The 24,718-nt window shown below is 36.0% G+C and overlaps 1 protein-coding gene across 3 annotated transcripts in view; it reads left to right on the top strand.

Moving 5' to 3' along the window:
- LOC150093698 (kielin/chordin-like protein) overlaps positions 1–24,718 on the top strand; it is a 1,333,292-nt gene that overhangs the window by 352,383 nt on the left and 956,191 nt on the right. For all 3 annotated transcript variants that reach the window (XM_090412628.1, XM_090412627.1, XM_090412629.1), the window contains 2 exons: positions 10,371–10,556; positions 17,762–17,926. In XM_090412628.1, coding sequence (XP_090268754.1) covers positions 10,371–10,556; positions 17,762–17,926 — 351 coding nt within the window. The remainder of the gene's footprint in view (positions 1–10,370; positions 10,557–17,761; positions 17,927–24,718) is intronic.

The following is a 24,718-nucleotide window of genomic DNA, read 5'->3' as shown; positions in this document are numbered from 1 at the left end:
AGTGTAATGTACCTTGCCATGTTGCTGTTATTGCTTGATAGTGGGTTTCTGAATACAACAGTGACTTCCATTATTAGCATGGCTGCTGAGTTTTCAGAGTTGAATTTCATGGAACATCTCTGGGATTATATAGATCAAGATATCTGGCTTTTGATATGGCTTATCTTCCATAATGACACTGCACAGCATATCTTCAAAAGTCTTACAGAGGTCATGCCACATTGAATAATGGCAGTTCTAGCAGTAAGAGGGATCTATTAGGACGATGGTCATAATATTTTGACTGGACTATGTATCTTATATTAGGAATGATTATTGCCTTATTTACTGTTTATTATGTTATTGTTAATTCTACTGTTAGTCAGATGTCTTTATTTCCAGATTTCCAGTTCTGTATTGATATATTAACCATATATTAATTATGATGATAGCATTAAAAAACAAAATTTAAGACAAGATCTTAGCAATATATGGGAAATGGAATTTGTGAGCAAGCATTATCAGATGCATTTCAGAGATTGAGGAAAAATCGGGTTAATTAAATGGATGATATATCATTCAAGAAACCACATAAGGAATATAAGTAGAAATGTAGTGATCAACTCCTGACAGTATGAAGCACAGACCAGAAGAGTAACTGGAACCTTTATGGTACCTTTATTCAGAGAAAATTCAAATGTAAGAGAAGATTAGCTGAGGAATTAAAAGGGAATCACAGAGAATTCTCCACCACAAAGTGAATAAAAAGAAGAATGAGTATGAAATGATTTTAATGAATGTAGTTAGTAGGAAGATGAAGCAACAAAGAAATAGTTAAATGACTGAATAATCATTTTTCCAGGATGCATCATTCAGGTAGAGATTATACCATAAATGATTGGGATGGAATATGTTTGTAGAGAACAAATAAACTAGAGATAATCAGGATATTGCAAAATCTTAATGTGAATATAGCGTATATCATTACAAAGGATAGTTGCATGGGTATTACAGGGAAGCATGAGAGAATTGGTATTGTTATTTTTCAGACTGTGTTTACTTATGGTGTTCGAGGTGGGAGGATCTTGAGGAATCCTCAAGATCCTTTATGTAATGGAGGATTCAAGACAGAGGTAGTAAATTATTTCATGGAGTATCATATAGCAATGGTATTTGTGATACCTTATGAAAAAATAAAAAGAAATTGATGAACTTAAAAATCTGGGAGTGTTAGTGAACAAGGAGTTAAAATTCATTGAGTGTACAGGAGGAGAGTGTGTTTCAGATACTGAGTACTCTGGATGTCAGTAAAAGTTCTGATAAACACCTAGAACAAAAATGATATTAAAGCATCTGATATAACCACCAGAAAGAACATATCTTAAAACCTTTTAAACTCCCATGTTTCATCAAATTGTACTAATTTGTCTTTTTTTTTTTTTTAGGTATTCAAAGACACAGAGATGCTGGCTGTCATCAAGTTTTTTTGTACTGCAAAAAAGTCTGCTACTGAAATTCAACAAACTTTGTGTGAGACTTTAGGGGACTGTGCCCTAGCATATCCAACTGTTGCCAGATGGGTAGTTAAGTTTAAAACTGAGCATCCTGAGACAACAGATGCCTCCAGGTCAGGAAGACTTTCCAGCATCACACCTGAAAACATCGATGCAAGTGCATGCTATGATCCTCGATGATAAATGAATACCAGCCAACAACATTGCAAGGACTCTGAGAATATCCAGAGAATGAGTTAGGGTTATTATTTACCAACATCTAGACATGCAAAAGCTCTCGGAGGAGTGGGTCCCCAAATGTTTAAATTCCGACCAAAAGAGAGAATTTGTGTTGTCATTCCAAGGGATTATAGGTCATTTTGAAAAAATCAAGTGCAAATTTTTTGGCTTGTATTGTAACTGTTGATGAAACATGTCTTGATCATTATGATCCATAGACCAAACAACAGTCAATAGAGTAGAGACACAAAGGTTCAGGCAGAGATACCCCTGCCAAAGAGGTCCTGAACTCAAAGTCAGCAGGGAAGATTCTTGCTATTGTCTTTTGGGATATGGATGGTGTAATCCTTACCAAGTGCCTCAAAAGAGGTGAAACTGTTATAACAGCAGTTTATTCAACAGCTCTGAAGGAATTGAGTGAGATACTGAAGGAAAATGGCACGGGAAACTGAGCAGAGGCGTGTTGCTTTTTCAGGACAATGCACCTGCTCACACTGCTCACGAATCCAAATAGACAATACATAACTTGGGCTTTCAATGTCTGCCTCACACACCCTATTTGCCAGACCTGGCCTCATCTATTTCCTATTCCCAAATTTAAAGAAACACTTGAAAGGAACAAAATTTATCACAGATGATGAAGTCATATGTGCAGCTGAGGACTGGTTTGTATAACAAGGGAAAGACTTTTTTCTCAGTTCTTGCAAATGATACAGCAGTATTGTAACAAGTGAATAACGTGTAAGTTACATGGTTCTACCTCAATTCCTTCATGGTGATTACAACTTTTCAGCATACATTTGTGCACTAGGGATAAGGAAGTTAGTATCTCTGTTTATTATTATTATTACGTGACACCTCCAAGGAGTCCAAAGACTCATTGAAGGAGGGTGCCTACTCTACAACTCTGTTTCTACCATTTTAACATACTAGTATTTTTTGCGTGTGTTCTCAAAGACAATTTGTCTGTATGTGGGATGAAAAAAACCTAAGTTTCTGGGAGGAAAATACCCTGCTACTTTCATATGAGATTGGCTAACTCACCACAAAATGAAAAAAAAACCATATAAAGATTCCTCTCATCATGACAAGAATCGAACTTAGGCCTCTTTTGATTGAAAGGTGCAATGTACCATCGTTCTTCCAATTGTGCTATGGACGTGGATGCCTTTATAAGGCATTAATACTGGACTACTGCTCAGATTGGTTATCTGGGTTTCTTGGAGATGAAGGAATGGTAAAGAGTATCTAGAGATATTTCATTAAAATTGGGTTAGGTCTGTGGAATGTTTCCTATGTGAGTAAATGAAAGGCTTTGTAGGTTACACAATTTAGTGGCTAGGTGGAAAATACATATGTAATCAAACATAAGAAATGTACTAGAAGAATAATAGGAAATTGTAGAAAAGAGAACAAGGTTTATCTAAAGAATATGATTAGCGAGCATATGAGGACCTGATTTTTTTTGTCATTCTTTGAAGTAGCATATTTAGTCCAGAAGTTTATTAATAGTAATAATGCCTTTATAAGGCATCAAATAATAATGATAATAATTAAGCCATCCTCTCCTATGTTCTCTACACTTAGGTTCCTCATGATTCCACCCTGATCAGGATGAAACACCCTTATAAATCAATCACTGAATACCTCAACAATGTCTTCAGCAGCACTTACCATTTTATCATTTTCCTTCATTAAGAGCATCTTACCATGTTCATTTTTCCTTCTACTTGCCACATATCTAACAAACCCTCTAGGGTTTTTCTTCACCTGCTTTGCCGTTTTCTGCACATACTGCACTTTTGTTTTCCTTACTAACTGAGTCACTCTCCTGGCTTTTTTTTTCCCCATTATGCCCTTCATGAAATTGATGCCGTTATATATTTCTTTGCCAATTCCCAAGCAGCATTTATTTCCTAACCACTAAACCCCCCATTCCTCGCTGTACCTCCAAGCTGTCTCCTAAGCTTGTCATAATCACCAGCTATATAATTCTGTATATCCTTTCTTCACAGGAGTGCTCATATGGCTAGCCACAACTGAGCCGATCACTTCATGATCACTCTCACCAACTGGAGGAAAGTGTGATATCCCACTCACAATTACATTCTCTGACGATATGATCAGATCTAAAACTCTTGATCCTCGCATGCCCTCCTTTGTTGTTTATACATTTCTTCATCACCACTCTCCACATTTCTTGGTCTATAGCAACATCCAACTAAATATTTCTTCTGTCTATTTCCATGTTACACCACAATGCCTCATAACCAGTGCCACTCAACAAGAATATTATTATTTTATTATTATTGTTATTCAGGCCTCTATGGAGTCAAAAGACTCATCATGGGAGGTCCTTCCTAAGAAACACAAAGTCTATCAAGACTCATCGAGGGGAGGTCCCCCCCCCCCCCGAAGAACTTCTATCATACCACTCCTTGAACTCATTGACCGTTCTTGCTCTCACCACTGTATCAGGTAATGCATTCCATGGTTCAACCACCCTCCATGCAAAGAGACCACTCCTCACCCTCTTGCTCACGGTTTCCTTTTGTAACTTCCAGGGATGGCCTCTTGTCTTCACTCCTTTCTGCTGTTCAACCAAGTGAAAGAACTCTCCAGTGTCAACCCTGTAACCACCTCTCAACAATTTAAAAGTCTCAATCATATCACCTCTCCTTCTTCTATTCACCAAACTCTGCAGTCCACATTCCCTCAGCCGATCCTCATAACTATCATTGTACAGTCCTGAAACCATCTTTGTTATCTGCCTTTGTACCCTTTCCACAGTTAATTTATCCCCTTCAAATCCTGGGTGCCAAATCTGAGAACAATAGTCCAAGTGTGGTCTGATCAGGGTCTTATACAACAGAATGATAACTGTTTTATCTCTGCGGGTCAGTGTCTTTCTCATAATTGCAGCAATCCTCTGTGTTACCTTCACCACCTTTGCAATATGTCCCCTAAATTTCAGGTTCCTATCAATCATCAACCCCAGATCTCTTGTCTCACCTACTTCCTCCAGTATAACTTCTTCCATAGAGTATGCAACATCCCATCGATGTGTCTCAAATCTCAAGACCTTACATTTTGCTGCATTAAACTGAAACCCCCATTCATTTGCCCATCTATCTAGCTTATTCAAATCCTCTTGCAGGGCTGCCGCATCTGCACTATTACTAATAATCCTTCCCAGCTTCGCATCATCTGCAAACAACTGAATATCCCCTTGCAATCCACTGGCAATGTCGTTGATATAAAGGTTAAACAATATAGGTCCCAGTACTAAGCCTTGTGGGACCCCACTTGTAACCCTCTGCTTCCTTGAAACTGCTCCACCATACACAACTCTCTGATACCTATCGGACAGCCAATCCTGAATTCAGTTGACCAATCTGACATCCAGACCCATATGCTGCAACTTAAATATCAGCTTATCATGTGGCACCCTGTCAAATGCCTTTGCTAAGTCTAAGAAAATGGCAGTATATGCCTTTCCCTCATCTAATGCTCTTGTAATTTTATCATAAAAGGCTAGCATATTGCTAAAACAAGAGTGCCCCCTTCACAAATCCATGTTGACTCTCACAGATAACAAGATATTTAGTTTTGGGGGATCTGGAAAAGGCATATCACAAAGTGCAAAGAGAAAAGCTTTCAAAAATACTATAAATAATATTGTATACACTGGACTTTATATTAAGTAATACATAGTCTACATGTGTTCTGATTTTGAAATTGTGGCATGACCATGGAGTGATGTGATTGATCAAAACAATCAACCAGTTTATTTAATTATTTATTTAGCGGTTTTTTAGAAGTAGTACTAATTTTTTAATGTTCTGTTTAATTTAAAAAGACTACACATGCTCATAATTTTATGTCCAAAGAATATTTTAATTGCATCCTAAGAAGGGGCTATTTTCTGTTCTTGAAATTGGCCATTTTTCTGTGAGGAAGTTCCTGCAATTTTAAAGTGGATACCAGGATTAGTACTTATCATAGTATCCTGTACACCTTTTGAGGGTATATATTAGGCATTTAATGATGATGAATATGGATAGGAAAGAGAAACCAGGCTATGGAAATAAAAACTGAATTTATAGATACATTAGACAACATGTGAATGGAGTTATATAAGGATTTATAGCGTGGATTTGGTGAATCAGATGTAATTGTAAATGATTTTTTAGTATTATAAATAATTAGTAGTAGATTATGAGTGCTGGCTTGAGAGGAGAGTAAAGAAGAGAAAAGTTTCATTTAAAAAAATGAATATACAAGGAATTATAAGACAGGTGATTATAAGAAGTTTTGTAGTCAGCTTACATCAACATCGTGGTTGCAAGTGAATGTGATTAACTGAACATAGGATTGATTACATTACATTGGATACAAGTAATAACTTGCAAGTGAAAGCTATTAACAGAACATGGACTGATTAAATTACTTCTGAAATGGGTAATGTATAACTGTATGTAGGAGCAACATGGATTAATAATGAAATTAGCAGGTGTTGTGGAAAAGGATGTTGTAAGATGTATAAAATGGTAGGCAGTGACCAGATGAGGAGCGTGATGTACAGGCTAGAAAAGTAACAAGCATGATGAGGAAGGGAATGGTGCAGTATGAGAATACATTGGCTAGTCAGGCTAAGTATAATGCAAGGAAGGATTTCCCTTAAGAGGATTAAGCACAGTCTTGCCATAAATACTATTCACACTTCTTCACACCCCCATGCTGCCCACAGAATTGCATGAGCCCAATTCTATAAGTGGTGCTGTATGCAGCCAACATTCACATGTTTATGAACAGAGAGAGAGTGTTGTCTAGCTGTAAGGGTTAACATGCAGTGGGTATATTATGAGAACTGTCTAGCTGTAAAAGCACTTCACAAGGTTGGAATGCTGTCGCCTGTTAATTTCAACAGGCTACAAATGCTCAGGATCAGTAGGATGTTTCTGTATCAAACTATTAACCATTATGATGATACAGAAGATGTATTTGACTGCCAAAGAACAGGTCAACCATGCTGTGTTAGGATGTAACAGTTTGTGAGGGTTGTGAAGGTATGCCCCTGCCATAATCCTGTGAGAAAACACAGGAAGTGATATTGCAAGAGATGAACATTTTTAGATCTGATCATTTCATCATCATCTGGTGAAATGTTAATTCTCCCTCTTGATTCTTCTTTACATGCTGCCTGAGATAGTTGTCTCTCAAGAAATTCATTTTCCTTATTCCCAAATGCTATCTCATCATTCCCATCTATACTGCCATAAATTAAAATCGCTCATGATAATCACTCTTCCTTTGTTCACTAACCCAAGTTGTTCACACATTTCTTCATCACCTCCCTCCACATTCCCTGGCCTATAGCAACATCCAACTAAATCTTCCTTCCTGTCAACCTCTACCTCACACCACACTGCCTCAAAAACCATTGCCACTATTTCTCGTCTTTCATGTCTGTCTTGCGTGGACATAATTCCCCTGCTGTCATCATCAGTACTCCCTCCCTTCTTGCCCTTTCTATACTTGCAAAAATCACTGTATCCTTCTATTTATATTCCCATTAGGATAACATCTTCACTCAACCATGTTTCACTTATTCCACTGATTTTGGAGTGAACAAAGTCAGTGAGTGAAACAATTTCATCTCCCTTATTTCTGATGCTCCTTGAATTTGTAAATAAACACAACAGTTCACTTTTAGGTCTATAATCAGTCCCACTTGCTGGTTGTGATTTTCCTGCCACACCTGTCCTTCCATCTAATGCCTACCTAATTAATCCTCCTTGCCTTAGATATACAATTTAATATTGCTTTCTCCAGATGATCCTTAACTATCTCCCACGCACTAGTAACATCCTTATCCTGCAGTGTTTTATGCCATGGTGCAGATTTAAGCTTCTTCCTATGCTTGTCATAATCACCCGCCCTTGTAATTCCATATATACCCCTTCTTGGCAGAATATTCCTAATTTTTGATTTCATTTTGAATAACTGTTTCATCATATCTTCCATTCTTACAATTTCACTCTCTCTCACACTCCTGTAGTCTTTCTTTATTTATACTTCCTTTTACTTGCTTATCACTTACTTTTTCTTTCAGACTCATTAGCTTTTGTTTCGTTTCTATTTCTTTCATTTATGCTATCTCTCATTTCTTCAGTTTGTTTAGCATTTGTTAACTCATAGTCTAACTAAATGTCGCACTTCCTACACACATCCATACTTTCTCTTGTTTCCTGTTCAGTGTCTCCGCAAACATCTCTCTCACATTTTGCCACTCATACATGTTACTCACAACATTGATTTACTCACAACATTGATTCATACTTGAAAGATTGCATTAATGGCACACGATTTTTCATGACACTCACCTAATCGCATCAGTCAATGCCAGTGTTGTTGACCTCAAGAGTACCGCCAATGTATTCTGTTCCACGAAGGCAAGATTCAAAATATCAATTAAGTTAGTAACAATTCCCAAAAGCCAAAAATCATAACATCCTATGAATATTGACTAAGAGTTGCTCATATTTTTGCATTTAAAGTGGAGTAATCATGGTGGCTTGTTCAGTGGAGTAGAACCCATGAAGGTACCTATGGAAAAGGCTAAAACATGAGCAACTCTTAGTCAATATTCATAGGATGTTATGATTTTTGGCTTTCGGGAATTGTTACTGGATCCATCTGTTAAGTGGATTGCTTTCTTCTGGATAGCATCAACCATTCTTAGATTGGGAAGATGAATAGGAAATTGATTGCATGATAGATATCGATAAAATTTGAAAAGCAGCGTTTCAGGAAAGGAAAGTAAAATAAGGAGGTGGTGGTGGTGGTGGTACAAGTGCTTCAGATCACATTGAAATAACATATACAAATATGATCACTTGGTGTTTGTGGTGATAAGGAAATTCTGTAGAGGATCTATTGACATATAACTGATGCTGTATATTATCATGGCTTGGCTGAAATTATGGCCCAAGAATCTAAAGCTATGAGACCAGTGGATTCTTTTTCTTAGCTTTATGTTCCACTTGGTGAAGAATCCTCTGATTAATTAGTTGGGTTTACTTCTCCCATAGTGACCCACTCCTTCTGGGGAGAGTGTATATATAGTTGTATGAATGAATGTATGAAGGAGAAAGACAATCACAAACATACATGGCCACAGCAGAATTTGAACCTGCAGCCTTTAGGCTAGAAAGCAAATACACTAACCACTCAGCCAACTAGGTTGGCCTTTGGTATGAGATCAGTGGATTATATCTGTTAATTGGCATGTGGGTTCTCCAGCTAGTTTGCCTATTTTGTGGAATGAAAACACGTTTCTTGGAGGAAAAACCTTGAATTCACACGTGTGTGTGTGTGTGTGTGTGTGTGTGTGTGTGTGTGTGTGTGTGTGTGTGTGTGTGTGTGTGTGTGTGTGTGTGTGTGTGATTTCCCTTACGATGGTTTTTTTGCATTTTAGATGAGATTTGAGTATAGGTCTTTCCATCCTAAAGGTATTATTACCTGACTAAATTAGAGGTTCTACAATATCAGAAGTGTTAGTTATGAGAGAGAGAGAGAGAGAGAATGTAAATTGCTTACTGCTTGATGGTTTATGCAGAAGAAAGGTGATATGATAGAGACATTTAAGTTGACTGCATTTTTGCATTTTCATATGATGGAGAGAAAGGGAGGAGGGAGAAGATGAATTATCATTCCTGGGAGTTTTATTAAAGTTTAGAGAGAGAGGGGGGGGGAGAGAGAGAGAGAGAGAGAGAGAGAGAGAGCATTGAAAGCATAATATATTTTATACATGGATAGTTGTAAATGATACTTTGCCATAAATGTTGTGAATGTGAAGAGTTTAACTGAGACACAATATTAGAGATTTGTTATTGATCAGGTGAGATATCTTATGAAAAGTCTGTGGACACCTTAAAGGTTAAACACAATAATTAAAAAGTTCAAAAATCTATGCATAATGTAGCATTGCATATGTATTCACAATCTTAAATGTGTTGCTTAACACTACTATTAAGTAAACAATAGGAAAGACATATTTCTGATACACACGTAGGGTTTTCTTCCTGGAAACTCAGATTTTTAGCCATGCATCTCAAAAATCATCATTGAACTGGTAGAATTATTACAGATTATAAAATTTGAATTATTACACATGATAATACAAGCAATATGATTATTTTTTGTTGTTGTTGAAGGAAAAAGACATGGATGATACAGTTAACTTACACATTTAATTAACATAACTCTTCTTTATGTCATTGTTCCTTATTCCATTATTTTAATTCTAAAAGCTTATTCTCTTGCTCAGGTAGCTGTGACTGAGACTGGATTAGTAAATGCATGTTACATGGCATTTGTCAGTTTTGTATTGTTTTACCATTTCCTTATTCTCTCTGACAGTGTCATTGTAACAAGAATGAAATAAATCCATTTTTACTTTTTTTTTTTTTTTTGTACTACTGTTATTCACTTCATAAACAAAATCTGACAATATCCATTTAATTAAAATGGTTTACAAACTTTTTATGTATGAGTGTGTGTTGGAGAGAGAGAGAGATTAAATTTTAATATAAATTAAATGTTTTTATGACTTTTCTTTTTTTTTTATATATAATCATTTTAAATGTGTTACAGGCTTCGATCGTCAAGGATTTGACAGAGATGGATATGACAGGGCAGGTTATGATATTTCTGGTTATAATTACAGTGGGAATTATGACACAAAATCTAATTTTGACATAGATGGCTGTGATCGTGAGGGTTACAACAGAGCAGGATATGATCGCAGAGGTTATAATAGATATGGTTTCCATCAAAATGGTATGGTTCAAAATGATGTTCCAATTAGTTAAGAAAGTTTTTTTATTTCTGTTATTTTGTTACCTTTTAATTATATGTTTATATTTTAATCATATTTCATTTTATGGGCATGTGTGTATTTTGGTATATGTATATGTGCATACCATACATTTGCACATCATATATTTGTGGTGGAACCCAATTTAAATGTGCCTTTTATTTTGGGCATTGAACATGCAGAAAATACACTTAACAGATGGGATTCGTTGCAAAAACAGAAGTGAAATTATAACCATAATGCAAGAACAGTTATTAAATGAACATGAAAATATGGTACAAGGTGCAAAAGAAAAAGAAAAAAAAAACAGTTGAGGGAGATGGAAGTGCAAAAGTAATTTTGAAGTAGTGTTTAGAAATTTAGAAATATGTCAAATCCAAAGACAATGAAAATGTGAATTTTCAAAAAAGCAGTTTCAAGAATTCATGATAAATTAAAATAAATCAAAGTGCATCGTACTCTCAAGATGTACAAGTACTTCAAAAAATCCATATAGTGATGTACTCATGAGAAGAGAATCAGCAGTGAAAGTGTAGAGCATATTTGCAAAGCAGATAAGCAGAAATCATATATATATACCAAGATTGTTATTTGAAATAATGGAAAGTGATTTTGACTTTCAAGCTGAATTTTTGTGAATTCAAGAAAAGGTGGAAGGAGATGTACATTTTGTAGACATGGACTTATTTAGTGGAACTTCATTCCACTAAAAGTCCATGTCCGCAAACTGTACAGGAGAAAATCCAAACATCCATGTAGAGAATTTTCCAGTCTGGTGTAGTGTGTGGTCAACCCCGAGTATGAGAAGACTATATTTTTGAAAGGGACTGTTACTGCATGCAAAGTTCATATATTCAAAGTATCAATTGCACCTATCTGCAGTTCATAAGCTGCATGGAGATGAGAAGATTGGCTGCTAACAAGATGGGATTCATTCTATTACTATCACGCTACCATATAAAATTTTTTTCACTTGGTTAGAAAATAAATTATACTTGCCAAAGAATTATATTCTTGTTTAATCCCTTTTCCCAGTCTATATAAACAAATTTTGCACATGAAGTATATTCACAACTAGGCTACTCATATTATTATTATTCAGACCTCCATGGAGTCAAAATACTCATCATAGGAGGTCCACCCTAGAAAACACAATCTATCATATCATTCCTTGATCTCATTGAACTATCAGGCAATGCATTCCACAGTTCAACCACCCTCCATGCAAAGAAACTACTCCTTACCCCCTCTTGCTCACAGCTTCCTTTCATAACTTCCAGAGATGGCTCCTTGTCCTCGCTCCCTCCCTCTGTTCTAAGCGAAAGAACTCTGCAGTGTCAACCCTGTAACTACCTCTCGACACTATATCCCCACCAAGCATAAATTCTGCAACCCATCTTTGTTTCCCAAATTTTAAAACCTGACATTTTGCAATATTGAGCTCAATCCCCATTTCTGTACCCATTCACTCAATTTATTCAAGTCTTCTTGTAAAGTCATAACATCTTCTCTAGTCTTTATAGTTCCAAACTTTGCATCATTTGCAAACAACTGAATATCCCCATCCATCTCTTTGTCGATATCATTAACACACAAGTTAAAAACAGCAATGGCCCTAAAACAGACACTTGAGGCACACCAGCAGTCATGTTCCTCTTCCGGGATATTGCTCCCTCATACACAACTTGCTTATACTGATCCAATGCACTAATCTAATATTCAATCCCATCCACTCTAGTTTGACTATCAAATTATCAGACAGAAATCTATGAAAATCCTTTGTAAAATCTAAGTCTACTACTCTGTATCCCTTCCTCTGTCCAATGAAGCTGTCACCTTATTGTAATAAGTAAGTAGATTACTCAAATATGACCTCCCTTTACCAAATCCATGTTGTCTATCAAAGATAATACCATTGTTGTCAACCCAATTCTGGATCCTGGTTCTCACCAGCCTCTCCAACACCTTAACCACATCTGACACACCGATTTGAAACTCAACCCAGTGAAAGACTCATATTACAAAAATATGTCAAGGCAGATGCCAACTCCCTGTCATATTCCTTCAGAATATGTGGCGATATATTATCAAGGTATTAATATCAAGTTTGATCAATTCCCCATATACCTATTCCTCACTTACAGTCAGTCTCTCCTCCTCATCATCAACTGCTCTCAAATTTTCCATGATGTCACCTTCTCAGGAATGAAAGACCTTTATGAACTACTCATTAAGTATCTTAATAAATAGTTCATAAAGTCCACTATATCTTCTACAGAGGCTGTTCTTATACCATTTTCTGCAATCATTGTCATCCTTCCATAATCATTCTTTTTTTTTTTCTGACTACATATTGAAAGAACTCACTAGGATATTTCTTGGCTTCATTAGTTAACTGCTAGTCATACTGAAATTTTGTTCCTCTGTATAGCATGCTTAATTTTTTCATTCATCCATTTCACACCCACCTTATTTAACCTTCTGACCCTTGGAATACATTTTGACATTGCTTCTACTAGACATTCCTTGAATATCCCCCAAACTGCATTGATCTCCTTTCCAGCTAACTCCTTATGTATTCTACACCAGCAAGAGGAGATCTCTAGAGCTCCTCATAATCACCAGCCTTGTAGTTCCACATATACCCTTATCTCACAGAGGTCCTAACACTGCTGGCAACCACCCAGGTAATCACTTCATGGTCACTCTCACCAACTGGAAGGTGATTTGAGACTTCATTTATAATTACACCCTCTGATGAGATGATCAAATCCAAGACCCTCAATCCTCGTGTGCCCTCTGTTACGTACTGTCTGAGGTAGTTGTCCCTCAAAACCTCAAGAAACTTTATGGAGGCAGCATAAAAGAAGTGGTAATCAATTCCATGAGTATTATAAAGTCTCATATCCCACCCTCCCATAGTTTGACTATCAACAAAAGTATACTACTGTTTTGTGTATCCATCTCCCATGTCCAACACTGCTTAATTAATATCTCAACTATATCCTAAGCAGCAGATCTCCTTATATCATTTTCTCCAATCAATGAAACCGTAATCATTCTTGTTATTGCTGGCTACATATCAAAAGACTCCCTAGGATTTTTTTTTTGGCATTATTAGGTAACTGCTGCTCATACTAATCATTTGCTACTCTTCCAAATGAGTCACCCTCCTTGCCTGTACTTCGTATTCCTCATGGAATTGATTATTACTACTCCTTTTATGTTATCTCTAATGACTTTTTCCTCTGTTTGCAAGCTTAATCTCTTCATTCATCTATTTCACGCCTATCTTATTTAACCTCTGGCCTTTACAATACATTTAGACATTGACTAGATAGTTCCTGAATATCACCCAAGCAGCATTGATCTCCTTTCCATCCAACCCCCATTCCATGTTACAGATGTAAGCTCTCTCCTGAGCTTCTCATAATCACCAGCCTTGTAGCTCCACATATACCCTTTTCTCATGGAAGTCCTCACATTGCCAACCACCTAACTAATCCCTTCATGGTCACTCTAACCAACTGGAGGGAGATTTGACATCTCATTTATATGATCATCTGATTAGATGATCACATCCGAGACACTCTCTCTCCATCCTCTTATACCCTCTGTTACATATTGCCTGAGGTTTATCTCTCAAAACCTGAAGAACCTCATTTTCTTTGCTTCCAGTTGCTTCTTATCATCCCAGTCTATATATATTGCCATAATTAAAATCACTCTTTTCTTATTTGCTCGGCTAATTTGATTATATATTTTATGTTTACTACCATCCACATTACCAGGTCTATAACAACATCCCACTATACTAAGTATTTCATTCTCTTCACCTCTATCTCACACCATACTGCCTCAAAACTCCTTGTATGGAAATAACTCTTTCTATATCATCAATAGCACTCCCCATCCCTTTTTACCATTTCTATCTTTATGAAATACATTATACCCTTTCATCTCTATTCCTGTCAGTATGTCATTCTCATCCAACCATGTCTCACTTATTTCCACAATTCTTGGGTGAATGGACTCAATTAATGCAACCATTTTATTTGCCTTATTTCCTATACTTCTAATATTTGCATACAAATGTATCAGCTCGTTTCTGGATCTTTATCTATTCCACTGATACCACTTATTTGATGTGACTTCTCCTTGTTTAGCTCGAGCCTTTTTTTCCCTTGTTATTCATCTTAGAACCTTCTGTTTCAAATCCAACTGTTTCTGCATGATCCCAGGTCATTCCCTTCCCTTTTTGACTACACATGCATTCACATCCTGTTTAAACATCAGCCTTTCTCACACTGTGTTCTCCTGTCCACCCTGAGCCTCGCCATTTACCTGTCTGTCTTGCACACCCGTTCTCTCATACTCTATATTCATGCCAATCACTTCTTCATTCATAACCACTTCTTCAATCTCTCCTATCTTACTCTCCCATTCTTTCACATTGCTTCCCACTTGATCAGATTCATTCTCTGCATTCACTTCTCTATCTCCCAGGAGCAGTCTCTCTAAGTGACACACACCAATACAATTCAAATGCAGTGCATCACTCTTATACAGTTCATTTCATCCTTCAAACTCATTCCACACATTAACAAACTACACTTCTCTCTCCTCACACATTTCTGCTAACATATGAGAGTGATCTGAAAAGTTCTTGGCCTAACAATAAAAAAACGACTAATGCATTTATCCCTTAAGACTTACATTTATTCCAGCACCATTATCCCATCCCTGTAGTGGTTCTCAGTAAGATCTGCAAAACACCTATCTACAGCTGCAATCACCTCTTGATTCAAAGTAAAATTTTCGAAAAATAATATTCCCTGGTTATCGTTTTACCCTTGTTTTACCAAAATGTCTTTAGCATCCCAAAACACCGATGCCATGACCTTTCCTGCTGATGGCACCGACTTTGTCTTCTTTGGTGCTGAACAAGCGGCTTCTGTCCACTGTTTTGACTGCTGTTTGGATTCTGCTGTCATGTCATGTAATGGTGAATCCAGGTCTCATCCATAGTAATAAATCGATGCACAAAATCAGTTTTATTCTTGTTAAAATGCTCCAAGCACTGTTGAGAGATTTTCTTGTGGGTGCATTTTTGATCTGCTGTGAGCAAGCGCAGCACCCATCTTGCACAAAGCGTTTTCATTTGCAATTCTTCATGCAAAATATATCCTACATATTCTTTTGAAATGCTTGTAGTCTCAACAATTTCATGCACTTTGACTTGCCAGTCATCCAATACCATATCGTGCACTTGAACAATGATTTCTGGTGTTGTTACACTTTTTGGACGTCCTTCACGTGGATCATCTTCAAGGCTGGTATGGCCATGTTTAAACTCGGCAGCCCATTTCTTAATTTTCAAAAACAAAGGAGAAGAGTCCCCATAAACTTTTATGAATGAATTTCTCTTGCCATTAAACCTTCTTTTACAAAGAATTTTAGCACAATACTCAATTTTATCCATTTCACGGGATACTGGCAACACTTTTGCTTCAGACAGCTTTATAAAACAAACTACTTGTTAGAATGATTTGCAATTTCACATGGATGCTTATGACAGATGTTTCAATTTAGAAAAAAAAATTGTACCAATAGTCTTGCCATCTATGGTCGAGGCTGAGAACTTTTCAGACCACCCTCATATCGTTCATAATTCTTGATCTCTACCTCATCTCACCACTGTCATACCTGGGCAATGCACTTACTATCTTTCCTATCATGCTATTATCGTTTATCCATCTCAACAACCTCCTTATATCCAGTCTGACATATTCTTTGTTCCCAGTCAAGTCATCTGTCCCTATTACTATCAACTCTTTTGGTCATTTACTTCTCATATCCAATGCTTCAATTACTCTACTCATTCTACCTCCAGGAAAACAATCGTTATGCCTCCTCTTGTCCAGCGCACCTCTAATAATTGAATCATCATACAATGACACACTGGTTTTTCGGTCCTCTTTTGTAGCAATATTGTTCATTTTCATCATCTTGACTCTTCCATACATTTCTCAAATTCTCTTAACTTCATTCCACATCCAGTTCATCTTTGCCTCATCTTAACCAACTGAACCTTCAAATGTTGCATCACATTTTTGCTCTCATTCACTCTCAGTTTTGTTGCCAGCCATACACTTTTTTTTGCAGTCAACACCGTTGGCCACCTTACCTTTAACTGCACTTTGTTTTTTAGCTTCCTCTTCATTCATATCACTTTCATCTGGATTACCATCAATTTGAAATGTATCAGATCACCTGTTCTCTTTTTCAAAACGTTTTTTACCAATTTTTTCACTGCTCTTTTACGCCATCTCCATTTTTTTTTATCAGACAAGCACTCACCATCCTTGCTACTAACACTTTCATTCATTACATTAGCAATCATTAAGTCCTCATTCAGCTCATACTTCACACATATCCTCTTATCATCCACCTTAAATATCCATAATTTATCTATATAATTGAATGAATGCATATAGCACACCTCACGTTTCATGAAATGATTGAAATAAAAATTAAATTCCTGCATTTAGAAAGCTGCCATCTTTCTTTTCCCAGTTATAAGCTCTAATTTTAAGGAATCCATAAACAAACTTAAACAAACAAGCAGCCCACACACTAAAAACAAAAAACACTGCAAGCACACAACTTTTACAGCAATCCTCTCATAAACACACATTTATTTTCAACTAATTATTCCAAAAAACTTATCTGAAACAGGAGCCTTTTTAAAACACACCACTACACCCTTTTATTCAACTCTTCCTGCTAGCAAAGAAGAATATGTACTGGCACATATTGCTTTCCATGAAATATGCTGTTATATAAATATATATGTTCCCCGCCCCCAAGTGTTTCTTTATTTTGTTATTCTTTCACTATTGAATTATTCTTTTCTTAATATCTAGTTTTGAATGCTTAGAGAGGAGTGTACTGATGGTGAGTGAATTTTTTCATCCTTCCTGCCCAATAATAAAAACCTCTTTAGCTTATTTCTACCTGAATTTTTATTATTAGCTTAAAATAAAACAAATTTAATTCTATAGTATATACATATGAAATAAATAAAAATTTACAAGTATTTTGTAGTTGTCAATTATTAATGTGGGGAATTTGCCGAAACATTTTTTCCCCTTTTTTTTTCTTAAAGGATATAACAGAGAATGCTATGATATATATGGATATGACTGTCATGGATTTGACAAATATGGATTTGATCGTAAAGGTCATAATAAGTATGGAATTCACCGCAGTCAGAGTAGCAAGTTTTCTAATATAGATAATATAGTTGACGTTAAATGCCTTACATTTGATGGTAAGTTTTTTGCAAACTATATTTCTTAACTAGCTAAAACATTTGGAATTAATTATATCATACTTTATGTAAAAATACTTTATAAATAAAAGTAAAGAATAGCTGTGATTTAGTATTACTTCCAAACCTTCATGGAGTCCAAAGCTCTGAAGACCACATTCCCTTAATATCTCCTTATATTCATTCAAGAGTCTGAGACAGTCATTGACACTAAAAACAGTATCCAGTGGGGTGACGCTCATCTTCCCCATAGGAGAAGGTTTAAATATGAATGCCTTTTCAAAGAAAATTGCGAAGCCCTTTTACGTCGGCCAAATATGAATCGGAACAATTGTCTCTCTCTCTCTCTCTCTCCCAAAAGTTTGGGAGATTCTTCTTATATAACCATCAAAAATAATTTTTAATAATATTATTTATTAATATTAATTTTTAATTAATATAAATGTGGAATAGATTCTGCACACTGATGATGTACTGTTATTTTCAATACGAAATATCTGTACTTTCATTTCATTAAAGTTAATTACTGTGCTTATTGTGTAATTTATTGTTTAATTTTTTTTTTCCGACAGTCATTGTTATTTTCCTCTACACTCTCTCCAGTGTTTCCTTATCATCAATATAGCCAGATGACCAGATCTGTGTATAGAAATTCATTGAGGCCTGATTAGCGCCTTATGCAGTGAAACTACCATGTCCATACATGTTAACATTCTTTGTATTATAGCAGCAGTTTTTCTGATTAATTCTTACAACTTTAAAACGTGTCCTCTGATCTTCAGTTATCTACCGGGATCCCCAGATCCCTTGCCTCTTCTGCCTTCTGAAGCAAACATTCCTCTATTATGATAAATGCTGAAATTACAGCTTATTCTTCAGCCCAATACTGTTGGACTGAAGAATGGATTTGATGTTCTTGTTATGGTTGTATAAAATTGTTATACAAGTATTCAAGTTATACAAGTATACAATATATGCTGGTTGGAGAGCAGATGTGCTAACTACATCATACAACCTTGTTGCAACTCTGACACCTTGAACTATATAATTGATATATAAATTAAGCAACAGTGGTCACAGAATAGAATCTATGGTACCCCATTTGTCACCTTTCTGTTTTGGGACACTTCACCCCAACACACAACCTTGCTGATTCTCATCAGTCAACCATCCCTGTACCCAAGCTAACAAATAACTATCTATCCCCATCCTTCGCAATTTCAACAGTAGTCAAATGCTTAAGCAAAATCCAGAAAAATGACCATATAAGCATCTCTTTGTCCAATACAATAATCCCCTATTATAAAATGTAACCAAGCTACTAAAGTATGACCTCCCCTTAATAAGCCCATGCTGCTCTCTCTCTCAAAACATTTCCATTCTCATCAATTGAGGTTTGTATTCTGTCTCTAACCAGCCTCATTAACATCTAACACCACTGGACATGATATACACATTGGCCTATAGTTGAACAGTACCGACTTGGATTTTCCCTTGTGCAGTGCCATTATTTTTTCTTCTTTCCATTCATCTGAAACTGTTCCTGTTGCCAGACATCTGTTGAATAAGCAAGTCATGGGCATGTCATCTGTTTTGCAGATTTCCATAATATACATGGTGATATATTTATCTAATTCACAGCTCTAGCAAGGTTCCAAGGTTCTGTGTCTGGAGAGAATTCCAAGACAAAGGTGACCAGCAGGCACATAAGCAGTACAAAAAACAGGCCAGTGGGGTGACTAATATGGTAAAAAAGGCAAAATCAGAGTATGAGAGGAAATTAGCAATACATGCCAAAGGTAATCCCAAAGAGTTCTTTCGGTATGTTGCATGTAAAAGGAAACATGTTTATGGCAGTATAATTTTAATGAATGCTGATGCTTGAGAGGTAATTGAATCAGATGAAATATTTTTTTTAATGTGTATTTATGGATATTCCTCTAATTCTCACATTCAGTTTGATTTCCCCTTTTTTTTTATAGACAACTACTCTGAGAACTACTCTAATCATCTGGAATTCTTCCTTCTGACCATGCCTTCTGATTTATTATTATTACTATTATTACGGGCGACTGCAGAGAGTCCTTAGACTCATCGAGGGAGGCCCTAAACATCATGTCCACACAACTATACGACATTCTCACAGTGTCTATCATACCTTGTCTTGAACTCACTCACCGTCATAGCACCCACAACAGACTCTGGCAGCTTATTCCACTCTAAAAGTAAAGAACCCAGCTCTAACACTCCTGCTAACCACACTCTTGCCCAGCTTCCATAGGGCAAGAGTGTGGTTATAGAGGACAGTGTGGTTATAGAGGGAGAACTAGAGGACACCTATGGAAGCCCAGCTTCCATAGGTGTCCTCTAGTTCTCCCACCACCAGTCCTGATCTCAAAAATATCCTCTGAATTAATCCTATAGAAACCCTTTAGCAATTTGAACGTCTCAATCATATCTTCCCTTTTCCGCCTATCAACTGATTTCTGCAACCCACAAATCTTCAACCTGTTCTCGTATGGTTCATTCCATAGACTAATGCAGTGCATTTATGCAGTGCATCTGTTGTGAAACTTTTATATCTTCATATTTGAGCATTTCTCATTGAATATACTTGCATAAATTTTCTTTGATTGATTTTCTTAAATTTTATTTCATTGAATATACTTGCATAAATGTAAGTAAAACTGTCAGTTTAGTATTGCAAAGTGTAAAGTTTTGAGATTTGGTAAGCAATAATGAGATGCAAAGTATGCGCTTGGTGAGGAAACTTTAAAGGAAGTAGTGGAGATGAGAGATCTGGTAGTAGTGGTAGACAAGGACCTGAAATTCAGGTACCGCATTGCACAAGTTGTGAGGACATCATCACATCAGATAATGGCAATGATGCAGAGGACCTGTACATGGAAATAAAGAGGTTATAATGCTATTGTATAAGGCCTTGATCAGGCCTCATATGGATTATTGTGCAGAGATTAGGTGACCGTGTTTTCATGGTGACGAGGATATATTGGAAAGAGTCTACAGAAGGTTTGCAAAAATGGTCAGTGATCTTTGAAATGTGGAGTACAAGGACAGATTGAGAGAATGTAAATTGCAAAGACTCATGAATAAGAGACCATTGCTGGAATTGTATAAAGAGGATGTGAGCAAAGAAGTGAGGAGAAGGTTCTTTTCATGGAGAGTGGTTGGTGAGTGGAATGCATTATTTGAGTTTCTTGTGAATGTAGACACATTGAATCATTTTAAGGTATGGTTGGATGAGCATTGTGTGCAATAGTATGTATTGTATATAATGAGTCTCTGACTCCATGGAGGTTGGATGTTAATGATGATAATAATAAACAACATGAAATAGGAAAAAAATAAGCACAAAAATAAAAAAAGCACTTTCAATAGATGACTAATTGACAACTTCAACAAAACAAAATGAGAAAATGGGTATCACACTTGTCTCTCATGGTACTTTATGCAAATATGATTGCTGCACATAATTTTAAATTTGTGCAGTTTAAACATGTGTCCTAAGAATTCACTGTGTTATGCTTTGAAATACCAACAGTATCAGAAATAACAAAGATGAAATTATTATTATTACTAGTACCAGAGATCTGTAAGTAGTCAGGGACTCATCACAGAAAGCCCCCATCATCCACACAACTGTCATACCTTCTTGAATTCATTAAACCTACCTGCACTCATGAACCAATCCATTTCAATCTAGCACTGCTCCATGAGAGAAAATTGACAACTTCAACAAAACAAATTAGCTCCCACACCTTTTTTAACTTCATCTTCAACTTCCATGAATGCCTTCTTATTCTCTCTCTCTCTTCTCCCTCTATCATATCACTCCCTCTTTCTCCTGTTTTCTACTGCCTGCACTCCACCAATTCTCAGCCTCTCCTCATGATATATCACAGATTAGTATCTTCTTCTTCTTCTTCTTCTTATTATTATTATGTGACACCTCCAAGAAGTCCAAAGGAATCCAAATACTCATCGAGGGAGGAGACCTACAACTCTACAGCTCCCCATCTCTACTCAATCCACCGACTACAGTGAACCCGCATTATCTATGCCAACACCATCTACAGCCCACCACCGCTAGTATTTTCAGACAATCACAAGCATCCATGCCCGCAGCAGGATTTCAACCCACAGCCTATTGGCTGGAAAGTGGATATGCTAACCACTTAGCCATCCAGGCCGGCAACACAAAATCTTCAACACTTTTTTGCACTTCCACTTTATCTGCATCAACTTGGAAACAAGCAACCAGATCTATGCACAGTCGTCCAAATGAGTTTGTATCAAATCTTTGTAAAAATCAAAGTGACTTCCTTATTGCTACATGTCAATGTCATTTCAGCATTGTAATTTTCATCAGAGTTGTATTTACAATGTTTGCCATGTGGCCATTACACTTCAAATTCCTTCTTCTCCTCATCATCATCATCAAATTCCTGCCATGTATCCTCAAGGGGTGTACAGGATATGATAGTACTACATGAAAAATTTACATCATTACTAACTTCCTATCTACAATTTTCCTCCAGATCAGTCTGTTACTTGTCAAGACTCCAATATTATCAGATCTTATATTTCTATCTTCTAAGGCACTTTTTACTGTATTAATCCACCTATATCTTGGTCTTCCTCTGGGTCATTTCCTGCCAACCCGGCAGAGAACCCTTGTTTTTCTAACACATTCCTGATGCTAACAATGTCAAGTTCTTTCCTAATATCCTCGTTTTTAATATGATATTGCCACTGATGCCATCTGTTCATGCCCCTAATCTTTCTCAAGACTCTCATATCTGCAATCTCTAGTCTTTGGTCAAGGGTTTTACTTCTGACCCAGCTCTCACATCCATAAGTTAAAATTCTTTCTTTTAGAGTTACATGATGATCAGCCATTTTAAAAATTTATGGAATTTACAGCCGTGTTAAAAAAACTTTTTTATTATCCCAACGTTTCGATCTTCACATCAAGATCATCATCTGGAGCATACATCAATATACAAGACAAGCTGAATTACATTATTAACTGTAAAGCTAAAGAAACAATGATTTGATCACATGTTATTCTACTGACATGACCTCTAGTGGAAAAAAAAAATATATATATATATATATTACATCAAGCTAAATTCTATTTACGATGACAGGAATAAACATTCTTTCAGATGGTTTTCTTTAAGAAACAATGATGTCCTATTTTTAGTATTACAATTCTTATTTTAGCTTTTAAGATACTGGATTTTCTACAGTCCTGTTTATAGTTGTTCTTAGTGAGGAATGTTCTTTGCTTTGCTAATGCTTTTCCAGTCAATTCTGTGTAAGGAATTCAGGGCATGATCAGAAAGGCCAGCTTCACCATAATTATTATATTTAATGTGTTGTTTATGTTCTTTTTGTCTGATAGAACATAAACAACACATTCAATATAATAATTATGGTGAAGCTGGCCTTTTTGATCATTCCCTGAGTTCTTTACACAGAATTGACTGAAAAAGCACTAGCTGTCAACATCGCACTAAAACATGGTATGAACGAAAATTCAAGGAAAGCATGTGAGATTATTATCAACCACCCTAATCTGAACAATAATGATGGTCTAAAAATCCCAAACATATAAAAGGTATATATTCGACCCACGGAACGTTCCTCACTAAGAACAGCTATAAACAGGACTGTAGAAAATCCAGTATCTTAAAAGCAAAAATAAGAATTGTAATACTAAAAATAGGACATCATTGTTTCTTAAAGAAAACCATCTGAAAGAATGTTTATTCCTGTCATCGTAAATAGAATTTAGCTTGATGTAATATATATATATATATATATATTTTTTTTTTTTTTCACTAGAGGTCATGCCAGTAGAATAACATGTGATCAAATCATTGTTTCTTTAGCTTTACAGTTAATAATGTAATTCAGCTTGTCTTGTATATTGATGTATGCTCCAGATGATGATCTTGATGTGAAGATCGAAGCGTTGGGATAATAAAAAAGTTTTTTTTAACATGGTTGTAAATTCCATAAATTTTTAAAATGAATAAGTTAAAATTGGTTTGAACACTGTCTTGTATACAGCTAATTTAGTGTTTTAAGTAATTTCTCTCTTATTCCATATAAATGTATTCAATTCACTTCCTACCATACCAGCTTTGTCGATTCTGTTGTCTATTTCCATATTTAATTTACCATCTTCACTAAAAATCCTGCCTAAGTAGCTCAAATGTTTTACTTGTTCTATAGGTTCTCCATTCACAATGCAGTTGATATTTTCAGTGCCTATTTTCATTGTCTTTGTCTTATTATTGCTGACCTTCATACAATATCTATTACAACAGTTATTCAATTTAGTCAGGGATTCTTGCAGACTTCTAGCAGATTTATTTAGAAGCATAACATTATCCACATAAAGCAAAGAACTGAGATTAACATCTCCAATTTTGATATCAGGTTTAATACCACTTTCCTTCATAATGTGATCCATATAGATAGTGAATAACAGAGGGGATAATATACATCCTTGTCTGACACCAGATTTAACATTAAACCACCTTCCTGTACTTCCTTCAATTCTAACTGCTGACTTACAACTCAAATAAAGACTAAGTATTGCTTGATATAATACTCCGTTAACACCATATAACTGCTGTAGCATTTTGAATAGCTACTCTCTTAACCAAACTTCAAATTCCTATCTGCTAAAATTCCAAGATTTCTAGCTTGATCAGTTTTTCCTAGCATTATCTCACCAGTCCAATGTGCCATTGGATA

This window comes from Typopeltis vanoorti, chromosome 23 (genome assembly GCF_054136105.1).
Source record: "Typopeltis vanoorti isolate ZY-2024b chromosome 23, IOZ_Tvanoo_1.0, whole genome shotgun sequence".
Taxonomy (NCBI): Eukaryota; Metazoa; Arthropoda; class Arachnida; order Uropygi; family Thelyphonidae; genus Typopeltis; species Typopeltis vanoorti.
The sequence above is the reverse complement of the archived record's forward strand: the minus strand, read 5'-3'. Positions and strand labels throughout refer to the sequence as shown.